The sequence below is a fragment of the Ambystoma mexicanum genome, chromosome 11 (assembly GCF_040938575.1).
Source record: "Ambystoma mexicanum isolate Mex_15411 chromosome 11, UKY_AmexF1_1, whole genome shotgun sequence".
Classification (NCBI taxonomy): domain Eukaryota; kingdom Metazoa; phylum Chordata; class Amphibia; order Caudata; family Ambystomatidae; genus Ambystoma; species Ambystoma mexicanum.
This window is the reverse complement of record NC_090934.1, coordinates 1,243,751,140-1,243,773,592: the sequence shown is the minus strand read 5'-3', so window position 1 is coordinate 1,243,773,592 and position 22,453 is coordinate 1,243,751,140. Positions and strand designations below refer to the sequence as shown.

The 22,453-nt window shown below is 49.0% G+C and overlaps 1 protein-coding gene across 4 annotated transcripts in view; it reads left to right on the top strand.

Annotated features, from left to right (window-relative positions):
- Window positions 1-22,453, top strand: part of PARP6 (poly(ADP-ribose) polymerase family member 6) — a 628,157-nt gene that overhangs the window by 167,191 nt on the left and 438,513 nt on the right. For all 4 annotated transcript variants that reach the window (XM_069624646.1, XM_069624644.1, XM_069624645.1 and 1 more), the window contains exon 4: window positions 4,980-5,074. In XM_069624646.1, the coding sequence (XP_069480747.1) occupies window positions 4,980-5,074 (95 nt within the window). The remainder of the gene's footprint in view (window positions 1-4,979; window positions 5,075-22,453) is intronic.

Here is a 22,453-nt window from a genome sequence, read left to right as displayed (position 1 = left end):
CCACACTACTCTTGTTTCCTTAAGTGCACAACCTTGCAATCCATTAATGATCCTCCAGGCCATGTTTCCACTCATAGGAACCAGCAATTTCCTCCTCTCTCTCTCTCTCTCTCTGCTGATGATGTTCCTCCTACTTCTCCACTAAATTCACCAAATTAATGGGACACATGGTCCACCCTTCTATCTTTCTGAGCCCTCTTTTATTCTCCCCTCCACTCATCTTAACTCTGTCCTCTCTATCTCACTTCTTTCCCACCTCTCCCACTAAAGTTCTACCCATCCTTCACTCTGCCAACTCATCCTATACTCCAATTGACCCCTTTGCACCGCAAATTGTTAAGGAAAGTTCACCCATCGCCTCAGCTGACTTCCCAGCCTTTTTTGATCTAACTCTCGACTGGCATCTTCCGAGCCTGCTCCAAAACAGCTACAGTAATACTTCTCATAAAGAAACCAACTGTTGGCCACAACAACCTCTAATTATATAATCCTGTCCCTTTCCTTCAGTACCACTCTAAAATCCTTGAGAATGCTGTCTTCAACATCAAAATCACCTATCTGGACGTGCACTTACTTGATGAAACGCTCTACCAAGACTGCGCTCACCCACATCACCAATAATCTTACCACTGCCCATCTCTTTCATCTCTGCTCTATTCTCATTGTTCTGGACTTTAAGCTGCCTTTGACAATGTTGCTCATCCCTCCACCCTTCAAATTATTTTCCTCCTTGATATCAAGGACGCTGTACTCGACTGGTCGTTGTAAGGAAGGCATGGTATCAACAGTAAGACTGACACAAGTGACTACAGTTCAAGGGTGTTTATTGAAATTTCTCAAGGGTGTGATAAACTCCTATCTAAACCTAAATCTACAGATGGGAGCAAGCTATGACCATCAAATAATAATAATGCAGTCCTAGTGGAGTCTTGTCAACATAAAAGGTCCTATACTAAAAAAGCTATTGCCAATCCTTACCACTAATTAACAGTTTATTAAACTAGTGCGGGTTAGTATTCATGAAAAAGAAAGAAGTGTTCATAAAATGATATGTCAGGATGTTCTGTCATTGGCCTCCCTTCCCCACATTTTCAGCACGGGACAAGGCGGTTCACTCGAGAAAAGCACACACTCTTGCTTCTGCGGCACGAGGATACAGTTCCGTTACCAGCATCAGGACCTTCTGTGTCCAAGTCTCTTTACTTCTTAAAAGTCCCTTGCTTCAGAAAGCCTGATGTACAAAAACAAGATGCAAAAGTTATTTCCTTTTTACAAATATTCAATTTTGAGTGTTCTCACTGGATCCCCCTCAGCCGGGCTGGGATCCATTTCAAAAGGTTCAACATTGGATCCCACTTTTCCGGGCTCAGATTCCATTATTACAATGTTCCGAGAATATTCTTTCTCGGGTGACTCGCAGTACACCTCGGATCCCCCTCAGCCAGGCTCAGATCCTTTTTGGTTACACAATTAATCTCCCTCAGCCGGGCTCGGACCAATTGCAATGTATATTAAACCTTTGAAGGCTTTTGAATGTGTACCCGTTGCAGGACTACTTCGATCAAGATTCCCTTTTCGCACACATAGCTTCAGTTGGATATCTAACAAAGACTTTCGAAGGAGCACCCATGTGGCGCCGGACCACTCTGTCTACGGTATCTTTTCTTGGCCTCCCAAAGTTCAGTCACTCCTTTGGTTTCCAATTATGTTCGCGTTGCTCGTCACATACGTCTCACACACTGTTCTCTTAAGATTTCTTCACACAATGTTGCCGCTTGCAACCTTAGTGCAAAACATAGGCTGGTTTGTTATCAAGCTCTCTGACTCACCGGCTGTGCTGCCTTTACTGACGCTTCTTTGTTGTTGGAGCCAAGGACAGTAGCACAGTGGCAATCGCTCCTCCCCGCCTTGGTTATCGACGCGGGAGAGCTCTGGGTACCTCCGACACACCGTGGAGGTTTGATCAGCTTTGGTTCCTGATCTTAGGTTTCTTACTTCCCAAGGTTCATGAAGTTAATGGTCCTTAAAGGTCAAGGGCACTTCCCTCCTTGCAACCTTCTCTGGTCTCTCCACCTTTCCCCTTGTATTAACCAGCCATCTTGAACTGCTGTTTCCTCGTGTGCTTTGCCTCGCTCAGAGTGTCCTTCAGTGCTCGGTCTTTTATCCGTGTGGGGAAGTGTGATGGAAGTCAGGTGTGTATAATGATCAGTAATTGCCTGACCTTGCCTGACCATTGTATTGGGACATGTCAGGTATTCGACTCTGGTGTTAGTCCGTTGTCGCTCACGGTGAGCTGTCCGTGAGAAAGTGTTTGTGTTGGGAAAGGGGGTGGGGGTTGAGTTCCTTGGTATCCTACCTGGTAGGATGGGGAAAAGGTGTTATAGGGAAAGGGATACCTCGCCTCACCATCCGGTGTCCCTCATCCACTCCCCGAAGATCCCTCATCCAGGTGATCCTCCTGCACTGGTCCACCCCTAGGAACTGTATCCAAAACCGATGGCCATGTCCTGGCCACCTGGATGGCAGATCCCTGGGGACTAGCGGGTGAGACACCTTCGGGTTTCTAACAGTGTCCTCCTATCTCTCACACCCCTGTTTCTCCATCCTATTGGTCTCCAGCACACCCTCCCCAAAACCCCTTTCCTCTGGTGTTCTTCAAGGATCAGTCGTAGGCCCTCTTGCCTTCACTCTATACACATTCTCCCTCTGCAAACTCATTTCCTCCTTTGGCTTTAACTGTCACCTCTTTGCTAGTGATAATTAGATATTCTTCTCCTCCCCTCCTAACCCATATGCTCTTACAATGCATAACCTCTGTTTTCCACTTGTTGGCTCTATGCTGCCTCATGTTAAATACTTCAAAGACAGAAGTCATTTTTCTTCCTGCTTCCGACAGCAACCCTCAGCCTAGTAGAGAACACCCTTTTCATCAAATCCAGCTCCTACCTCTACCTACCGACACCAGGCTGAATGGCTTGCCATGCAAAATCTCTCTTTTTTTCAAATTCCTGCTACTCGTCTATAAATCCATCCATGGGATTTTCCCTACTAGCACATTGAATGCATTTCAAATACTCTTCCTCTCAAACTCTCCGCCTGTTTCTGTTTTCGAGCCTTTTCCCTACTTGCCTCACTCCACTGTAATGGGCTCCTGCTGGTCATCAAAGCTATCTCTTCTGTGGAACGTTTCATAACAAGGCCCAAGCTCCACCTCCTAGCAATGGAAGGAGCCTTGCAACTTCCACAGTGCACACTGCTATCTAAACTAACTACCCATTTCACCACTCCTGCATTTTGTTCTCAGGATTCCTCTATTTAATTGGAAAATATAAAAATACTAGTCTCAGGCTCTCATTGTTAAAAATGTTGTACTATAGACTTAGGCCTGTGTCCCTTGGCGAATGGCTATGGGCGCCGGAGAAAGCCTTTCCCAAAAGCGTGCTAAATCATGTGGCAATGGGCCCCCTCATGAAGATCTGGTGGAATTTAAGGGAAATGAGAGGTCTGACAACTTGGCCATCCCCGTTGAGTTGCATCTGGGCCCCACCAGTCAGAGACAAAATACATAACCCGAGCAGATACCAGGAATGGTATGTGGGTGCCCTAGAAAGAATGGGGCAACTTGTAAAAGGGGGGGATGCATAACGATCCAGGAGTTAGAAGCGGCACTCCAACAGTTCCCTCTGAACGTCTTTATGTTCCTCCAACTAAAAGGAGTCCTATCCGCTCAGATATGGAAAGATAAGCTGCAAAAAAATCTCCCTGCCTTTCAACGAATACTCAACAAGGCCTATTCAAGCAAAGGACTCGCTGCACGTATTTACAGTGCATTGATTGCAGAAAAGATAAACAACCTTGAGGGCCTTAAGAATAGATGGGAGAAGGACCCGGGCCAGTAATGACTGAGCAGCTCTGGGGAAGGATGTGTATGGCAGCACAAAAAACATCAACATCAGCGCAATATAAACTGCATGGTATCAAGCTGTTGCATAGGTGGCAGTACGATCCACTGAGACTCTCCAAAATGTACGACCGGACAAGCCCTCTATGTTGTAGGGAGTGCGGGAGTTCTGCAGATTATTGGCACATGTGGTGGTCCTGCCCGAAAACCCAGACTTACTGGAGCAAGTTTCTGGCATGGATAAGGAGCATAGAGGGGGTTCCTTGGTCCCTCGACCTAAGGCTGGTGCTTTTTGGTCTGGAGGACGACGAAGGGAGTCTGCAGAAAGTCCCGCACATGACTTGATTCCTATTGCTGGCTGCCAGGGTCTGCCTCACAATAAGCTGGAAGGCCAAACGCCTCCCCTCGGAACAGACATGGGCCAGGAAAGCTAGAGAGCTCTGTGAAATGGAAAACATTACAGGGGGCCTCCACGGATTATCTCAAAGTAGAGAATTGGAATGGACTCCTTTTCTGGACGCATATAAGAGTCCTGACACTGTAGGGGCTGCATGCATCCCCCAGGTTCCGTAAAGCCCGTAGACTGAGTTCTCATATTGGGGCCCGCACTGTCTCACAGGGGAGGGTGGGGGGAGATGGAAGGGGTTACAACTGTTATGATTGTTTAATTGGTGTTATCTAAACATGGGTGGACTCTGGTACAAGACGAGATATGTGTTGCATTCTTATTTGTCTGCTCTGGCATTAAAATGTTTAATAGAGAGAATTTTGAAAAAAAAAAATAACGTTGTAATGTCTTCCAGACCCTGTTTCCTAAGTTATGTTGATATTAGTACCCGTTCATCGCCCAGTATATATCATTAAATCCAAAAATGCTCTTTAGTAAAGGCACCTTACACTACAACTGCCTCTGTGCTCTGTAATTGGCTGTTTTTGGGGTCACCTCCACATCACTCACTTTTTTCTAAATCTTGTTCACTATATAATATTCTCTCTGCATGCCACATTTTCTTTCACTGCTCCCATTCGTGCACCTCCCACCAACCTTGCTTTTGCTTTGTCCTACCTATTTTTTTAGGGTACGTGTGCTGCTGATTTATACAGACATCCCCAACTTGATGCAGATATCGATGCAGTGAAAGAACTCTACAGTGAAAATTCTGTGTCCGTCAGGTAAATCCATCTCATCAGCATTTGGGGAGATATCAGCACTATTATAGACAGAGAACCCTGGGCTGCTGGGAGGGAAGATTCATAGGGGGTGTACACAGTAATCAAGTGGGTACTAAGGGTCGATTTTCAGCATGTGTATCTACTCTGGTGTGTGTGTGTGTGTGTGTGTGTGTGTGTGTGTGGGTGTGTGTGTGTGTGTGTGTGTGTGTATATATATACATATATATATATATATATATATATATATATATATATATATATATTGGTTGTAGGAGGGTATGGGAGTTGTATTAATCAGCATAGTTATAGACAGGAATAGCCTGAGCTGCAGGTCTATAAAGCTATTAATGAGAAATGTTTAATTAAAGTAGAAAAAAATGGAAAATGATACATAAATGTTGCAGACATTAAGGCCCTCATCACGAGTTGGGCGGTATCCCCGGCGGTAGCGTTACGCCAAACCCCCCAGCACTATTAGCACCGGATCACGGGTTGGGCGGAACAGTAAGTCCTCATTCCCCATTGGGCCCATTCGGGACTTCGGTGGTATTAGCACGGCGGTAATTGCGCCAAAAATTGTCAAAATCGCAGCGGATTTGCCACCAGCTCAGAGCTGGAGGTAAGTCCTGCCAAACCAGTGATTTGGTGGACCCTTAAATGCGGAGGTTATAGTGTTACTGCCACATTTAAGGGTTACTGCCAAATTCGTGGTGAGGCAGCAAGTATTAATTTCGAAAAGGGTCATAGGTTGGAAAGGGCGTTTCCTAATGAAAAGTTTCTATTTCAAAATTATTCACATGTCATTTATAAATCAAATCTGTCTAATACAGCTTTTTTACCCATATTTACTATGGGCCTCATTACGACCCTGGTTGTAGCCATGCCCTTATTAAGGGCACGGCTGCCGCCGGTAATTATTTTTTACCGGGTCCAAGAAAAGGGCAATAACCGGGTTATGCCGACCTTGGCGGACCCAGTAATTGCCCTTTTCTTGGACCCGGTAAAAATCAATCTCCATACCCATAGGGCTCAATGGGAATGGGGAGGATGCTAACAACCGGCCCGTTAATGACGGGCCCGTTGTTAGCATCCTGGCCTGCTAGCAGGACCCGCTTTTCACGTCTGGGCAAACCAGACGAGAAAAGCAGGACCCGCTAGCAGGCCTCGTAATAGGGCATCCCGTAATGAACGTTGCTGGCCCCGTACCGGCACCGTTCATTAGGGGAGCGCCAGGGTCCTGAGGCCCTATGTAGCTGTAGCTTTTATTACTAACTGTGAGGTACTTACGTTTCTCCCATGCCTTTATAGCATTCTACTGCAGCTCAACGTGTCTTTTTCCATAACATGTTTTTTTCAGTGCACTGCAGCCCAACATGTCTTTTCACATAATGTGGGTGTTTCAGTGCACTGCAGCCCAAAGTGTCTTTTCGGCAAGTCAAAACTAAAGGAAGTTTGTTTCCTTGATGGGGTGCTTTTGTCTCAGGAAGGTGTCACTTTCTGCTTGAGGAACTGACGTACAGAAGGATCTCAAAGGACTGTGCCTTGAAATTACATATGAAGGAAGGATGCTATTTAGGGAGACTTTAGGTGATAAAGTACACAATGTTTTTAAAGTACCTAAACATGCTGATAAAAAGATAAATAAGAGCAGTGTCTCCTACAAGCCCAATCATCCAGGTCTAGGGTGCATGGAAGGAGTTCGTTCCAGGCCAGGCCTGTTTTGGTCATAAAAGGAGAGACCGATTCCTGCCTAGCATGTCGAAAAGCTAGTCACTGGCAAAAAACAGAGAAGTCTGGACAGTTGCAAGTGAAAGCCGGTGGGTAACAGGCTCGGGCACACCAGGCATGCTTCGAAGGCAACACAGCACACAGAACTTTAATAGTTCCAGTACTGTAAGCTGCAAGTGAATCTGTTTGGGCGGCGGCCGCAACATAATTAATTAAATTACGCTCGTCGGTGCCGCCGCCTTGTAGGTAAGCTTTGCTTTGCTTACTTTTTTCCGGTCTTTAGTCAATCTGCGTGCTATACCAGATTCACGTTACTGCAAACACCGCTAGGGTGTTCTAATGTTTTTTAAACAATTCACTGTGGCCATCCCTCCATCGGGTTCACTCTTGTCACCACAGTGTTCATTGGGGCCTCATCCTTTGCCCCTTTCTGTAGGCATCCCTCCGTCGGGTTCACTCCTGCTAATACAATGTTCCTTCTCCTTTATCACTATGCGGGATTCATCTCCCTTAGCTTTCCAATTGTTTGTCAATCAAAGACTTTCGACCGTACAGAGAATTTTGCTAGACCCCTGTATGACCCATGCATGCTGCTCTGATAACACAGAGAGTAGAGCGCTCGCTTTGACATCTGTGCAGAGCCTGCTGACGCAGGTTCGAATCCTGGCCGTGCCAAACTCAGCCTTTCATCCTTCCGAGGTTGAAAAATGAGCATCACACACCGTGGGTATAAGCAGTGCTCAGATACCTGAGGGTTCATAGCGCTATATAAATGCTAAATTATTATTATTAATTATTATTATTATGACCACTTTGACCTTTTCTTGCAGCTTTCCCACAGCCTTCTGGTATCGGTAGTTTCAACACTGGGGAAATTAACCAGAGTCTTTCGAATGAGCACCCACGTGGTGCTGGACCCCTCTCCAGTTGCTTTTCCCCTTAGAAGTTAAGTTCTCTGATTTTCCCTCAATTTGCCATTTGCAACTTTCGTTCAACACAGTTCGGTTTCTTATCGGTTCTCCCCTCGACTCACCGGCTGTGATGAACCGCTTGACTTTTCCTGTCTCTGCAGTCAAGGACAGTACCACAGTAGCAAGCGTCTCTCCCTGTCCTGATTATCAGTGCTGTGTAGGAGATGCCTAAGTCGTTTAAGATATTAAATATGGGTTTGGTGAATACATGATACAGGTTGGGAGGGACACAGGAGCCTTGGGGGACGCTCCAAGAGATGGGGGGGTAGGTAGGTCTGAGTCAGTATCTGAGAAAGCTCTGAAGGGTATCACTACATATTATCTCCACCAAAAATATTGCCGTAATATATGGTCGTCTGGAACGGGCATAGGCAATATTTTTGCGGGGGATCATTTTTGGGTTTTTGGGAGCGGGAGTTGCAGGGGTGTCCTCGCTCCTTTAAAAATAATGCAGGGGTTGCGGGGGTATCCACGCAAGTTCCATGCCTTTAATATTGCAGCAAAAATATGGCGATATTTTTGCGGGGATATTAACGCATGGAACCCTCTGAAGGATCTGTTTGATAGGAAGGAGGAGGTCCAGGCAGAGGACTGTTCTGATAAGTGAGCTGCTGATGAAAGGTGTCAACACAGGATTTGGTGGTCATCGAGGTCAAAGGCTTCTGACAGGTCCAGTAGGAGTAGCATGGATGCTTTGCCAGAATCTTTGATTTCATCCATTTGATTGATGTAGTCTAAAAGGGCTATTTCTGTGCCCTGGCCCAGTCTGAAGCCTGATTGCCATAAGCCTAGGAGATTGTTCGACTCCAGAAATGAATGGATTTGGATGTATGCTGCTCTGTCAAGAATTTTAAGGAGAAAAGGGACGGTAGTAATGGGGCGATAGTTAGAGTATCTGGGTCAATAGTCTGTTTTTTTAAGAAGGGGAAGATCCAGGCATCCTTTAAGTTAGTTGGGACAGTGCTGGTGGCGAACAAGGCATTAATCAGCGAGGTGACAAAGGGAGCAAGTGATCCAGCGCAGTCTTTAATCACTGCTGCTAGGCAAATGTCCCCTTGGCATCTCAAGGGCTTTAGGCTGTTGATAATTTGTACAGTCTCTGTTTCGGAGACGAGTTTGAAGTTAAATTCAAGAGATGCAGGAAGTGCGGGACTGCTTTGGCAGTAGGGGTTGGAACAAGCACATTTATTTTTAGAAGTATTTTGTTTGGGCGCACAGCAAGTTTGTCTAGCAAGGCGTTTTGGATATTGGCACACCATGTGCGGTCTTTAGTACAGCTAGATGTGGGGGGCGTGGGTATTTCTAGTTCCCGTAGAATAGAAAATGGTTCACAGGAACTGAAGCTAGCATTGGCAACTTTAACGTTGTAGACAGATTTTTTAGCTGTTAGGGGTGCTTTTGTATATGCCTATGCTGTGGTGTCGAAGTGGTCTTTGTTCGACTCTAGCGGGGCATTTATCCACTTGGTTCCTAACTCTTGTTTTTTTAGGCATAAGGCTTTCAGGTCCACAGTGAACCACGAGTTGGAGTGTGATAGGAGTTTGGTTTTACGCTAAGCGGCTTTGGTCACAGTCGTGTTGTAAATATCAACCAGTGCAGCTGGGTCATCTGCTAGTGTCACAGGGGATACAATCACGTCCAGCAGAGGTAGAATATTGGTAGCAGTGCTGTTTTTTTAGCTCTGTGCTAGTCTGGGGAGCCTGTAGGCAGAACAGTAGGTGTTGTCTTAGGCCTAGGTATGGTGAAGGAAATAATGTTGTGGTCGGACAGGGGCAGGCGTATTTGACTTGACTGAGATGTTGAAGTTCAGGTCAGCTTACCAGTCAAGTATACATCCGTTGGCATGCGTAGGGCTAAGGATGTGTTGTTTAAAGCCTAAAGCTGTCAGGGCGTTGGCTAATGATTGAGTGTTACCATCCTTTGCATCAATAAAGCCTAGGTGTAGGTCTCCCAAAAGGATAGTCTTTGATGATGGTTTGTAGTTAGTTGATATAGCCTGCAAGATATCCTTTTCGAAAGAGATTAGTGGTCCAGGCGCCCTGTAGATCAGATGTATCGCCTTTGTTCTAGTATGAGTGAGGGTTAGTTTGGTAGAGAGTAATTCCCCCTGTACTCCATGCAGTGTTGCTGATTCCTCTGATGGCTAGGGAGCCCTGGCGAGCGAGGCCACCCCACCTCCTCTGAGGTCAGGTCTGTCTTTCCTGTGGATTATATAGTTAAGAGGAATGGCTATGGACAGAGCTGGGCCAAGGGTCACGTGCAGCCATGTTTCCTTGTTGGCTAATAATGTAAGCTTCTGTGAAGAGATGAGGTCGGATATATCCAGCGAATGTGCTGTAATGGATCCGCATTGATTAGGGCTCCTTTTTAAGAGTATTGGCTGTGGGGTCCAAAGGTGGTTCCCACTTTCATTCTTCCAGAGACTGTGATAAAGAAGCAGTGTGTCAGTCTTTGAGTATAGGAGGGCATAGGGTATCTACATCCTCTTGTTTGTGCATGGTGTGGGTCACACTAATATGACCTGGGGTGTGTTAGGAGCGAGTTTTTTGGGGACCTGCAGGTGGTTACGGTGTCGGGTGTCTAAGGGTAGAGCTGGCAGGAGTGGTTGATGGTAAATGATCAAGCCTCTTAGTGCGAGGAGGCACCACAGGCTTTGGCTGGATGGAGGGGGTCGGCTCAGGGCGGTTAGGTGTGAGTTTGAAGTAGCCGAGGGTACGGGACCTGAGGCGCTCATTTCTCAACGTGAGCGGTGGTGTACTGCTGGTAGACGCATAGTGGATCGCAGAGTGTGCTGTGCAGCAAGCTTGCGTAAGAATGTTGAGGCAGGGATGGGTGGTGATGGTTGTAGTACTGGTGGGCCGGGGTGGGGACCCGCCAGTAAGTATGTGATTGCATGTGATTGCTCTGGGCATCTTTCCTAGAGCAAAGGCCAGAACAGCAGGTGGAAGATACACAGAAGGTGTGATGTTAAGCGAGTCGGGTTCAGGGCCACATAGTTAACCTGACTTTGCTGCCAGTGGTACATATGACGACATACCTTGGTAGAGGTAGGGTGGGTAGGGTCATCCATGGACATACAGGGCCAGACAGGCATTAGCCTTTCCTGTCGGCCTTCGCTGCAGGGCGCCAGCTACGCCTGCTGGCTTCTCAGTTGCAGGCTGACTTTTCTTCTCTCATTTCACCCAAGTAGGCATAAATGAGGAAGGCATGTCAAGGGTGAAGGTCGGGGAGATAGGCAGGAACAGTGGGCATTTCACACAGCCTGTAGAAAAAACACCCAGACAACAGATCAAACGCACACTTCGCTGTGCAGAAGGGGAAGGATATGTGGACAGGCAAATGCATCTCTAGAGATGGGCACAGTGCCCCCATATAGATGATTACACCACAACTACAGGGAATCCGTGGCGACATACCCCCATGTTTCAAGGCACAGGACAAAATATTGCAGAACGCTTTCTAAGTTGCAGAGGCCTTAGAAAGGCTTGATGTGTTTGTGAAGAGACACCCAGGCGTCGCACAATAAGGGCAGAAGTATAATACAAATGTCCATTTCAAGGCCAGCAACTGCCGTCCCTCTTATGATCAGACCGAGTGTCACTTGTGAGGTACCAGAAGTAAGGCTTGGACACAAGCGTGACATGTTTTTGGGTATAGACTTTTATTGATCAAGAACGGTTGGGAAAAAGGCCTTTCTCTCCCTAAATCTAAAGTGGTGTCCCTACCTAAAATTAACTAATGAAAGGGAGGTCCAAAGTATAAAGTCTGTCCCAGTCACTTCTCCAAAACCTACTTCTGTCCCTCACACTATAAACTAACAAAACGGTGCAAGGGTGATCTCACTCTAAAACAAATAGTGTTCATCAAAACAACATAAATGTTCTTAGCTAGCCAGCTTCCGAAGGATTCAAAACAATGTTCAAGAAAATAACGTTCCAATATTAGGTGTTTTCTCCTTTCCCCTAGATTTCAAAAAGGGATAAATGTCTCTTCAGACTCTTCTCAGATAAAACACAAAACAATGTTCAATATTGTTCTAGTTTTAGGGGTTTGCTCCTTTCCCCTAGACTGCAAATAGACAAAGGTCTTTCCAGTTCCTTCTCATAGAGCACAAAACTTTTCCCAAAGGATTCACCACGTTTCTCAGTCCTAGGGTTTTAAAACCCTTTTGGTTCCAGCCTTCTATTTGGGTCCGAATCCCAGACTCTCAATACTTGAGGTGTCTGTGTGTACTCTTCTGCCAAGACCCAATTATCACATATATTCTTTCTTTCTTGTATAGAGCATGAGCCCCTGTTATTTCTGATGGGTGCGAATCCCAGACTTGCAAAAATTGAGAGGACTTGGTGTACACTCCTGCCAAGACCCAGTTCCTTTCTTCCAAACTTGTTTTCCGTTAGAGTCTCTGTCTCCCTTATGTGCTCTACTTCAATTCATTGCAGGTCCCAGACTCACAATTATTGTCCAAAATAGCCTGATTCACTCTTCTGCCAAGCTTATGTTCCTTTTTCCTTGCGTTGACTGATTAAACATTAATTTGTCATGCATTCATATTAAACTGGGGTAACTACCCCCCTGCTTCTTCATATTTCTCTGTGTTTTAAACCAAAATGTCCTCTGACCCTTATGCGGCTCTTTCTGTGCTTTCCTCAGCTACCCGAACCTCCTCTTACTTTCCACCAGCCCACATACGTTTGTTCTCGGTTTGCGTCCTCTGGGCTGTGGGATTCCGTCCTGAGCCTCTGGTAGCCCATGGGCTTGTTCTCGCTTTGGTTTCTTGTTCGCAGCATTCTGCGTCCCTTTTCGGGGTCACTCTCGTCTCGGCGTTGCTGTGGACATGGCAAGATGCTCCCGTGTCTATTCGGTAAGTGAGCTTCAGTGTAGCCACCTTTCGGGCTACATTTGTTGTCTCGCCTTTCCTGGCCAAAGGCGTCTGGTTTCCGTGTCAGTTTCGTGTCTCTGTGCTCCGCTCTACAGCTGACAGTTTCGGTTCCCCGGTCACAGCGACCCAGAGGGATTCCCTTTAGGCTCTGAACTGAACTGAATAAGCTGTTCTATGTTTAAACTCCTGCATTGGGAAAAGGTGGTGCTTGCAACCAATCAGATTTGAACGAGACTGCTCACTTCGGTTCACCTGAGTACATGATTTTGGATGTAATTAATTATAGTCATTCTCAGTTAGATTGTCGGCCTGAATAAATGAATGAGATGGTTTGATATTACAAAAGAACATATCCGTACCATCAGAACAGGTGGAAGTGGAATTTAATAAATGAAAAGGGATTCAAGGACTTTCAGGATCTCGGCGTGGCCCATGCATGGAGGACGCAGCTGGCTTGTGCTCCCATTGCGATTCCGAAACAATCCTGTTAGTGGTAGCCAATAAAACCTGAAACTGCGCATATACATAGCTTTGTGTTGGGGAATCTGTCACCTGCCTGATCGCTTTTTGTCCAACATGAATCGGAGCAGCAAATGAGGAGAAAACCACGCCGGAGTACGGCCCACCCCATCCAAGATGGCGGCCGCCGCAGGGCTGTGAAGTCAAGCGGAGTGAAATGACTAGACCAAGCACGAAACACGGATCTGCCCCTTTGACCAGTGGACCGAGCATCTGGCCCGACAAGGGGTGGACCTGTTGGTCGGAGTATAAGTAAAGGTGAGCAGCCTGTCCTCCCGCCTCGAGTTGCTGCATAGCAAAGTAGATATGGAACGGTCCTAATCACTGCAGGCAGCATGCCACAGGCTGATTGCCGGGTGCCGATGCCGCTTGATCCATCTGAGTCTGCCTGCAGCTGTGCAAGGCACTGTCCGGACCCACGGGCATAGGCTCGACTGCTGTGCTTGGGTCCCGCCTAGGGCCCGTTGCGCCTCCTGCTCGAGGCACCCATTCCGGCCAGAGTGCAACAGAGTGCACCAGTGGGGAGGCACTGGCAATTTCGCTGGCCATCTTGTGGAGACTGTGGGAAACATCACCCAGGGCCCACTGCTGCTATTTAACCTGAACCAACCATACCAACGCTAGTACCTGCAGTGTTGCCTCTTCACCACCACTATAAATTGGCTCCACATAGCAACACAGTCTTGGCGCACTCACCCATCCTCCTCCTTTACATTGCCCTACTGCAGCAACTGGTGACCCCACTACTGTTAAACTTGAGTGTCATCCCCTGCACCAATAGGGCTTCATTGGAGGAGTTGGGGGAGCGAAACTGCGACTGAGCTCCGTGCTCCATCAGCTATTACGTCCAGCTTATCTTATTATACGACGAGGAGCCAATGGGCCTCATTCCGAGTACGGCGCTAACCAATGGCGCTATTAACGCCTTGGTTGACGCCGTACCCGGACCGGCAGCGCCTTGGTGGTTGGCGGAATTACCGCCCCATTCCAAGGTTGGCGGGGCGGTAATTCCCCAATCCCCATTTACCCTTCCCCATTCCCATTCTTGCCCCATAGGGCATAATGGGAGTGGGGAAGGCGTCAATTACGCCACCGTAAATTACGGTGGCGTAATTAACATCAAGGTCCCTTAGCGCCATGGTATTTAACGCCTGCTAAAAGCAGGTGTTAAAAGCACCATGGCGCTAAGGGAACTCGGAGTATGGCGGTAAGGGATTACCGCCACCGCTCTCGTTAGCGGTGGCCGCTATCCCTTACCGCCATACTCGGAATGAGGCCCAATGTGCTATCACAATCATCCACTGCTAATGTCTCCTTCCAACCATAAAGGGAAAACTAATGCCATGGAACCGTTTGTTAATAGGAACAAGCCTGCTGGGACACTTCAGGAGTCAAATAGTGCTCAGGCGATGCCATCGGTTCCTACACAAGACTCCCAAGACAACCAGATACTAGCAGCAATCGCTTCCCTCCGGACATCCCTCGAGACCAGAATAGACGAAATTAAAGTGGACGTGCAGCTACTCCGACAAGATGTCGGTCAACCATCTGAGCGGGTCACAGTTGCTGAATCTACTCTACAAACCACTGCCGCCACTACTACAGACCTGAAGGGGGAGGGTTAAAGATCTGGAGAGACGGGGGGCGCTGTTGCGCACAGAGGAAGATGGCCGCTTCTGTGTGAGCTCCGGAGTGAACCAGGGCCGAGCTCCAAATATATCCGCACAACGGGTCCGGTTACACCCGGGCGACGCACGGAGGGTGCGGTGGTGACTGGGCTACCCGGAGGTGAAATTCTGGGCCGAACGCCTGCTGCTATCCTGACTTATCGCGGCTCTGGAGAGCGCCCGCGCCTGGGGCCTTTACGCGGCCGCCTGGAAGAGGGGAGGAGCCCGGGAGAAAGCGAGCGCAATCCGCGGCCTGCTCGCGGAGGAACCTTCATTACTGGCCTCTCCCCACCGCGCTGCTTAACCCGGTTGGATACTGTGGCCCTCATCTCGGCCCCTCGGCATCGCCCCACCATCCATCGACTGCTACGGCGGAACACGGGAACCTTGCCTGCCTGGCGGGAGCCGACGGCTACACTTCCTAACTGCTAATCGGGCCCCCGACGGCCCTCGCTCCAGAGGCTTGAGGTCTCCTCTACGGCACGGTCTCTTGACCCCCCCCCCTCCCGTGGCTTGACAACGCACGACCTGAACATTGGGGGCCCAGAGTTGGTCCGCTGGGGGTTGCCGAGGAGGGACGACACTCGATCACGCGACCCTGCGCACCGGAGGCATCGGGGACGCCTGTCGGCGGGTGTGCTGAGGGTCGTGGTGGCCTGGGGCGATCAGTCCATACAAATAACAGCGGATAATGCCCAAGAGCCTGGGATCCAAGAAGACTAGGGGGGCCATCGACAAGTACACCACAAATATCCAGAAGGAAACCACCTCGCAGATGGAGCCCCCGGCGCCCACCCCAGATCAACAAACGACACCGCAAGCTCAGATGGACCCCCAAGCGGTGTTCCTCGCTATGCAGCAGGGGTTCGGCGCCCTGAACGACAAACTCGACGGGATCACTGCAAATGTGGCATCCATTAAGGCTAAACTGGATAAAACTACGACGCGCATAGCCGAAGCGGAAACCAGAATATCAGGCGCGGAGGAGGCGCTCGAAAACCTGAAAAGCACGGTGTCCACAATGGCGATTGAACTGGGAACTGTTAAATCTAAATGCGAGGACTTGGAGGCGAGATCAAGACGCAACAACATCCGTATTGTAGGGGTGCCTGAAGATGCGACGAAGGGCTCTATGGAGAAAGGAGTTGAGGCCCTCCTCCGCGACCTGCTGGGCGACCCAGGGTGGTCCCCCATGTTCCTAATAGAGCGTGCACACAGATCTATGGCTCCAAAGCCGAAACCCGGTGCGTACCCGAGACCAATAATCGCACGTGTGCTTAACTACAGGGACAGGGACTTGATATTACGTACGGCAAGAGAGAAGCAGGAGCTGAGATGGAAGGCTAGCGTGATACGGATCTTCCCTGACTTTACACTGGCGGTACAACAAGAAAGGAAACAATTCACGGGTGTCAAGAAACTGCTAAGGGAACGACAGGTCCAATATGCAATGCTCTACCCGGCGAGACTGAAGATCCTGTACAAGAACAAAGTCCATTTCTTCACCTTCCCTGAGGAGGCCGCCAACTTTGTGGAGACGCACATCCCTACGGTCGTGGGGAGCGCCGAGGACGCTAATCAAGAATGACTTCCCTGGGGAGGGCCCGGAGAGGTACGGCAATGCATGCCCGCTCCACTTACTTCAACAGTTCTCCCCGGAGGGGGACACTCATTAAGGTGGGAAATCAGTGTCTACGGTTTGTGCTACGTGGGGACTGTCCTTGCCGCCATTAATATGTGTGAGAGTAATGCCGGACCCGATTAAGTGTTTTGTTTTTTTCTAAGTCTGAAAGAGCATCGGCCCTGGGGATCTCCGCAGGCCCCCCAATTGCAGGTGCATATGCTAAAAGTTAGTGGGGGGGAGGGGGTTTCTTTAAGCACAGTAGAAGTTCGGGGTGCTGTGAGGGTGGGGGGAGGTGGAATCGGGACGGAAGTGGGGATGTGTTATTGTTATGGGGAGAAAGTTAAAAGCACGAGGTTACAACATACTTGCACGAATGGGAACTATATGAGACACTCTTCTACAGATTCACAATGCATTCACACTGAACGGGATGGCGGGTAGGAGCTCTGAGAATATCAGAATCATGAGTTGGAATGTTCGGGGCCTGGGTTCCAAGGTTGAGAAAAGGAAAATCATGGCCTACATTAACAGACATGCCCCACAAATCCTATTCTTACAGGAGACACACATTGGCCCGCAACACGGGGAACAACTGGCGCCGAAGTGGGGAACCCATCAATACTTCACAACCTACTCGAATAGGGCCAGGGGAGTAGCAATACTGTTACACAGAACCCTCCGATTTACGTGCAAGGAGGTGAGGTGTGATCCAGGGGGCAGGTATGTCTTGGTACATGGCAATTTGCAAGATAGAGAGGTGGTCCTCCTCAATATCTACGGTCCCAACCTGGATGACCCGGTGTTTTACACCGAACTCTTCGGGTTGCTGGCCCACTATCCAACTGCTCACCTGATTTGCGGGGGGGACTTCAATACCATTTTGAATGTGGACATGGATCGCACCTCAACACAGGTGAGAACTTTGACTAAGGCCGCCCAAGCGATAATGGCTCATATGGCAGACCTGGGGCTAAAAGATGCATGGAGGACATTACACCCATCCGAGAGGGGATACACCTATTACTCCACGGTGCACGACATGCATTCCAGGATAGACATGTGGCTACTAGACAACGTAGTGTTGGCCTGGGTACTCGCAGCACAGATACTGCCCAGGACGTTCTCTGACCACTCACCGATAGTGCTGGACCTCCGAATACCGGGCGAAGCAGTGAATAGACCCCCTTGGAGGTTTAAACCTGCAGCGCTGCGTGACCTGGTCTATAGGAACACGCTGGAACAGCACATACTGGAGTATTTTGCATTTAATGATAATTCTGTGTCTCGCCAGGCGACTTTGTGGCAAGCATTCAAGGTGTGTATTAGAGGCGCCTCTATATCGAGTGAGAGTGGCATCCTCAAAGATATAAGGAATAGGATGCAGCGCCTCGAAACACAAATAGCTGCTACACAGTCACAATATGAGCTTCAACCGACGCCTCAGTTAGCCTTAGACCTAAAAAACGCACTGGACGAATTCAATGAGGCGGCGGATCAAGAGATCCGCTACTTTGACAGACCGGCGGCCGCTCGCCGCTATGGTGAGAGCGAGCGACCGGGGAGGCTGTTGGCCAGAGCAGTAAGGGGGGAGAGGGGTCCGACCGACATTCCATGTATAACAACGGCGGAGGGCACGGTTACTACAGATCAGGGCAGTATACGCTCCACGTTTCATAAATTCTACGAGGAGCTATACTCACCCCAGTCAGACGCCACTGAAGGTGAGATCGAGCAGTATCTATCCCGTATCCCGACGACCCTGCTGGCTGCAAACACGAGAGAGGTGTTGGAAAGCCCGATAACTGAGGCGGAAGTGATAAGGGCCATCGAAGCTCTCCCGAACGGGAAGGCCCTGGGTACAGATGGCCTAAGCGCAGAATTTTATAAAGCATTTAAGCTCCTACTGGCACCCAGGTTACTGGCTATGTGGACCGAGGCCCTGGAGGGAGGGGAGCTCCCAGCGTCCACGAGGGAAGCGGTGATAACACTGTTGCTTAAGACTGGTAAACCCCCAGAGGACTGCGGGTCTTATAGACCTCTATCACTAATTAACACAGATGCCAAATTGTTAGCAAAGATACTGGCCACAAGACTGACACCGTGGATGCCATTCATGGTCCACGAAGATCAGGCCGGATTCATCCCCGGCAGGTCAGCAGCTACTAATATTAGGAAATGCCATGAGGTCCTAACCACGACCCCCCCGGATCAGCAGGCGATAGCAGTGTCGCTGGATATGCGCAAAGCATTCGACACGGTGTCCTGGCCATTCCTGTTTGGGGTATTGCGAAATTACGGATTTGGCCCGAACTTCCTGAGATGGGTAAAGTTACTGTACACGTCCCCACAGGCCAGGATTAGAATTAACGGCACCCTAACAGAGCAGATTGAGCTCCGGGGGGGCACGAGACAAGGTTGCCCGCTCTCGCCATTGCTGTTTGCTCTGATAATTGAACCATTAGCAGACGAACTGAGGGCTCTCGCCGGCATCTGTGGGCTAAAAATAGGGGCAACAATGCACATTATAAACCTGTACGCAGACGACATTCTGCTATATTTGAGAGATCCAGACAGAACACTGGGGAGGGTCCTGGCGGTGGTGGAGAGGTTTGGTGGACTCTCGGGACTCAGACTTAACATTAATAAATCAGAAGTGTTCCCTATCACAGGGGCCACAGAGAAGCCACGGGGCCTGCATGGGCTACAGTGGTGCCCGACGCATGTTCTATATCTGGGAGCATGGATTGCTCGGACTGCTCAGCTATCCCGAGCATTGAACTACAACCTGCTTGTGGACTCGTTGTGCCTGAAACTAAAGCGCTGGGGGGCCCTCCCGGTATCCATGATGGGTAAGATCGCACTGGTGAAAATGATAATCCTTCCTAAGCTATTTTACCTATTTAGCACGGTGCCGGTGTGGCCGGGGCGTGTTTTATTCACTAAAATTGCGGGCGCGTGCTCCTCATTTGTATGGGATGGCCATCCGAGAGTGGGCTGGGGGACACTTACAAACGACTACATGTACGGTGGCTTGTTGGCCCCAGACTTTGAACTCTACTACCTGAGCGCGCAGGCACAACATGCGAACCAATGGGCGACGACATTTATCAACCCAGCGGGCCCAGTACCTAACCAACTGGAAAAAGAGGCCACACTAGCACTCCACCAAATTACACGGTCAGGTGTTAAGCATTATAACTCCCTGAGACCTTCTAAAGTGGTGATCACTGCGTGGTCCAGGATTGTTGAAATGTACAATACTGAAAGGATATACCACCCTAGTATGCCGCTCTGGGGTATGCCGCAGACTCCTTTTACGTCAGAGGGAGAGACGGCCCGCCACTGGTCTGCTAAGGGCATAACACAATGGGGGCAGATATTTGTGGACGGGCAGTTCATTCGATGGGAGGATATCAGGGAGGAGGTGGGTAACACACCTACGGCTAGGCGACAATACTCTGGTCTGCGGGCAGCTACACAAAATATATGGCCAACCTTCCCTGATGAACCCCCAGTCAACATGGGACTGGGATACATGTTTATGGGGGGACGCCAAAAAATAACAGCTTCCACACTGTACAAGACCATACTCCACACACGCCCACAAGAGCAGCGTCCGGCAAGGGCAAAATGGGAACAGGACCTTGGAGAAGAGGTGGGGGAAGAGGAGTGGTCTCAATACTGTGCACTCGTGAAACAGATATCCTGCAATTCCAAATACAGGCTAATCCACTATAAAATTCTTCAGAGAACACATTACACCCCAGAGAAACTCAAACGCATATACCCAACCATGACAGGGGAATGCCCGAGATGCCATGCGGACAATGCTGGCATTTATCACATGCTTTGGGGGTGCAGTGCACTGAGGGGATACTGGGAAGCTGTATGTCAGACGATAGACGAGATGGCAGACCACCCACTAGAGTGGACCCCACGATTATGCCTGTTGGGGTCAATTGAGAAAATAAGCCCGAGTTGGCGAAAGCTTCTGAATGTAAGTCTGCTCCTCGCCAAAAGGGCGATCCTCCTCAGATGGAAGAGTGCGCACTCCCCTACTAAGGCGGACTGGGAAAGGGACATGGCATGGGCGAACGACATGGAGGAACTGTATATTGATACTGTGCTCCCAGCCTCGCGCCCGAAAAACATTTGGGGCAGGTACAAACAGTATCTCGCCGAGAAAAGCGGACTTGAACAACTTGATGCTGTAATGTGATTCATATTGTAAAATGTAATGTCTATAATTATGATGTCTCTGTAACCAAGTGAAAGTAGTGACCAAGTGCAACAAAAATAAAGGTTTTAAAAAAAAAAAAAAAAAGATCTGGAGAGACTAAACGCCCCGCTGGAGTCACGAGGCAAGGCAGTGGTGGGCGGCTCACGCAGAAACAATATACATGTTTTGGGAGTAGCAGAGGGCACTGAAGGTCCGGACCTGACCTCCTATGTCGAGAACCTCCTACTACAAGAAATCGGTCATGGTAAACTATCAGAGGGCTTTGCGATTGAAAGAGCCCATTGCTCCCTCCATAAGAAGCCACCCCCAGGATCCCACTCTAGGCCACTGATAGCCGAAGTCCTTAACTTCAGTTGAGAGATAGGGTGGTGATCCTTCGATTTTCCAGGGAAGAGGTGAGATACTCGGAGATAACTATAAAATGACCATCTATCCGGACAACACACCTACCATGGAGAGGGCCAGAAAAACATTGGTGCCCATCAAAGCAAGGCTCAGGTAACTGAGGCTCAAATATATGCTTATCTACCCCACCAGGCTGAAAATCTTGCACATTGACAGATCATACTTCCTGGACAGCCCAGAGGCGGCCAACATGTGGATGGAGCACAATAACCTTGCGGACAAAAGCAATCCTGATCCCCAACTAAGTGCATGACCCGTGGGGTGTTCCCACACCTTTGACACTGTACTGCAGCGGTGACTCTTATGATAACAGTACACCCCTGCACACAGAGTGAAGAAAGAGCCGTCAACACAATGCAGACCGGTCCACCAGATGATGCATATCTGCTCTTTGGTTCATCCTAAGGGCCATAGCCAGCAATACTGAACAGATACTTAACCATTGACTGCTATTAATGTTCTTATTTTAACAGTGGGGGTGAGGATCAGTTGCCCACTGCAGAACTTAGTTGTCTGCCCATAGGTTCACACTGGGCACTGGCCTGTTGCTAGTCCCACCAGCTGGCATAATAAGGCCGTCCTAACCCTTTCAGATACCAGGATGCCTGAATGACACAGATCTGTTGGGCAGTGTTATAAATTTAGACTGTTTGAGTTACTTTTTTGTTTATTCCATACATTGGGCCTCATTACAAGGTTGGAGGTAGGCTACCTCCAAACTTGCAAGAAAGTCCAGCACCCGCAAATGGGCAGTTACCGGGAAATTCCGGCCCCGCCGGACCCAGTAATTGCCCTTTCGCAGGTGCCGGAATTGGGTGATCCCCATTCCCATTGAGCCCCATAGGGCTCAATGGGAATGGGGATGCCTGTAGCTCCGGCACTGTTCATAACGTTGCCTGTGTTACAGGCATGCTGTGCTCGCGGGTGCCTTTCATTCTGCCAGGTCAGAGCTGGTGGTATGAAATGCACCCGCGAGCACAACTAGGAGTTTGCCAGTCCGGATCGGCAAGCTCGTAACGAGGCCCATTGCCACCAACGAGGGTAAAAGTGCAGTACGTAAAATGGATGGCAAAGAGGCGACTGTCTACCATTTGGGACATCACTCCCTTCCTAACAGGCCGTCAATTTCAACCCTACGCGTGGCAGGAGCTGGGGCTTGGCATGGTAAACAACCTGATCAATGGGAGCACCCTCATGGCCTAACAGACACTATTCATACCGGAACAATACCATGGCCACAGTTAAAATACTGACTTGGAATGAGCATGGTCTGAATTCTTACCTTTGTAGGAATCGAGGGAAATCATACCTCCAAGGCAAGAAGATTTCTATTGCATTACTCC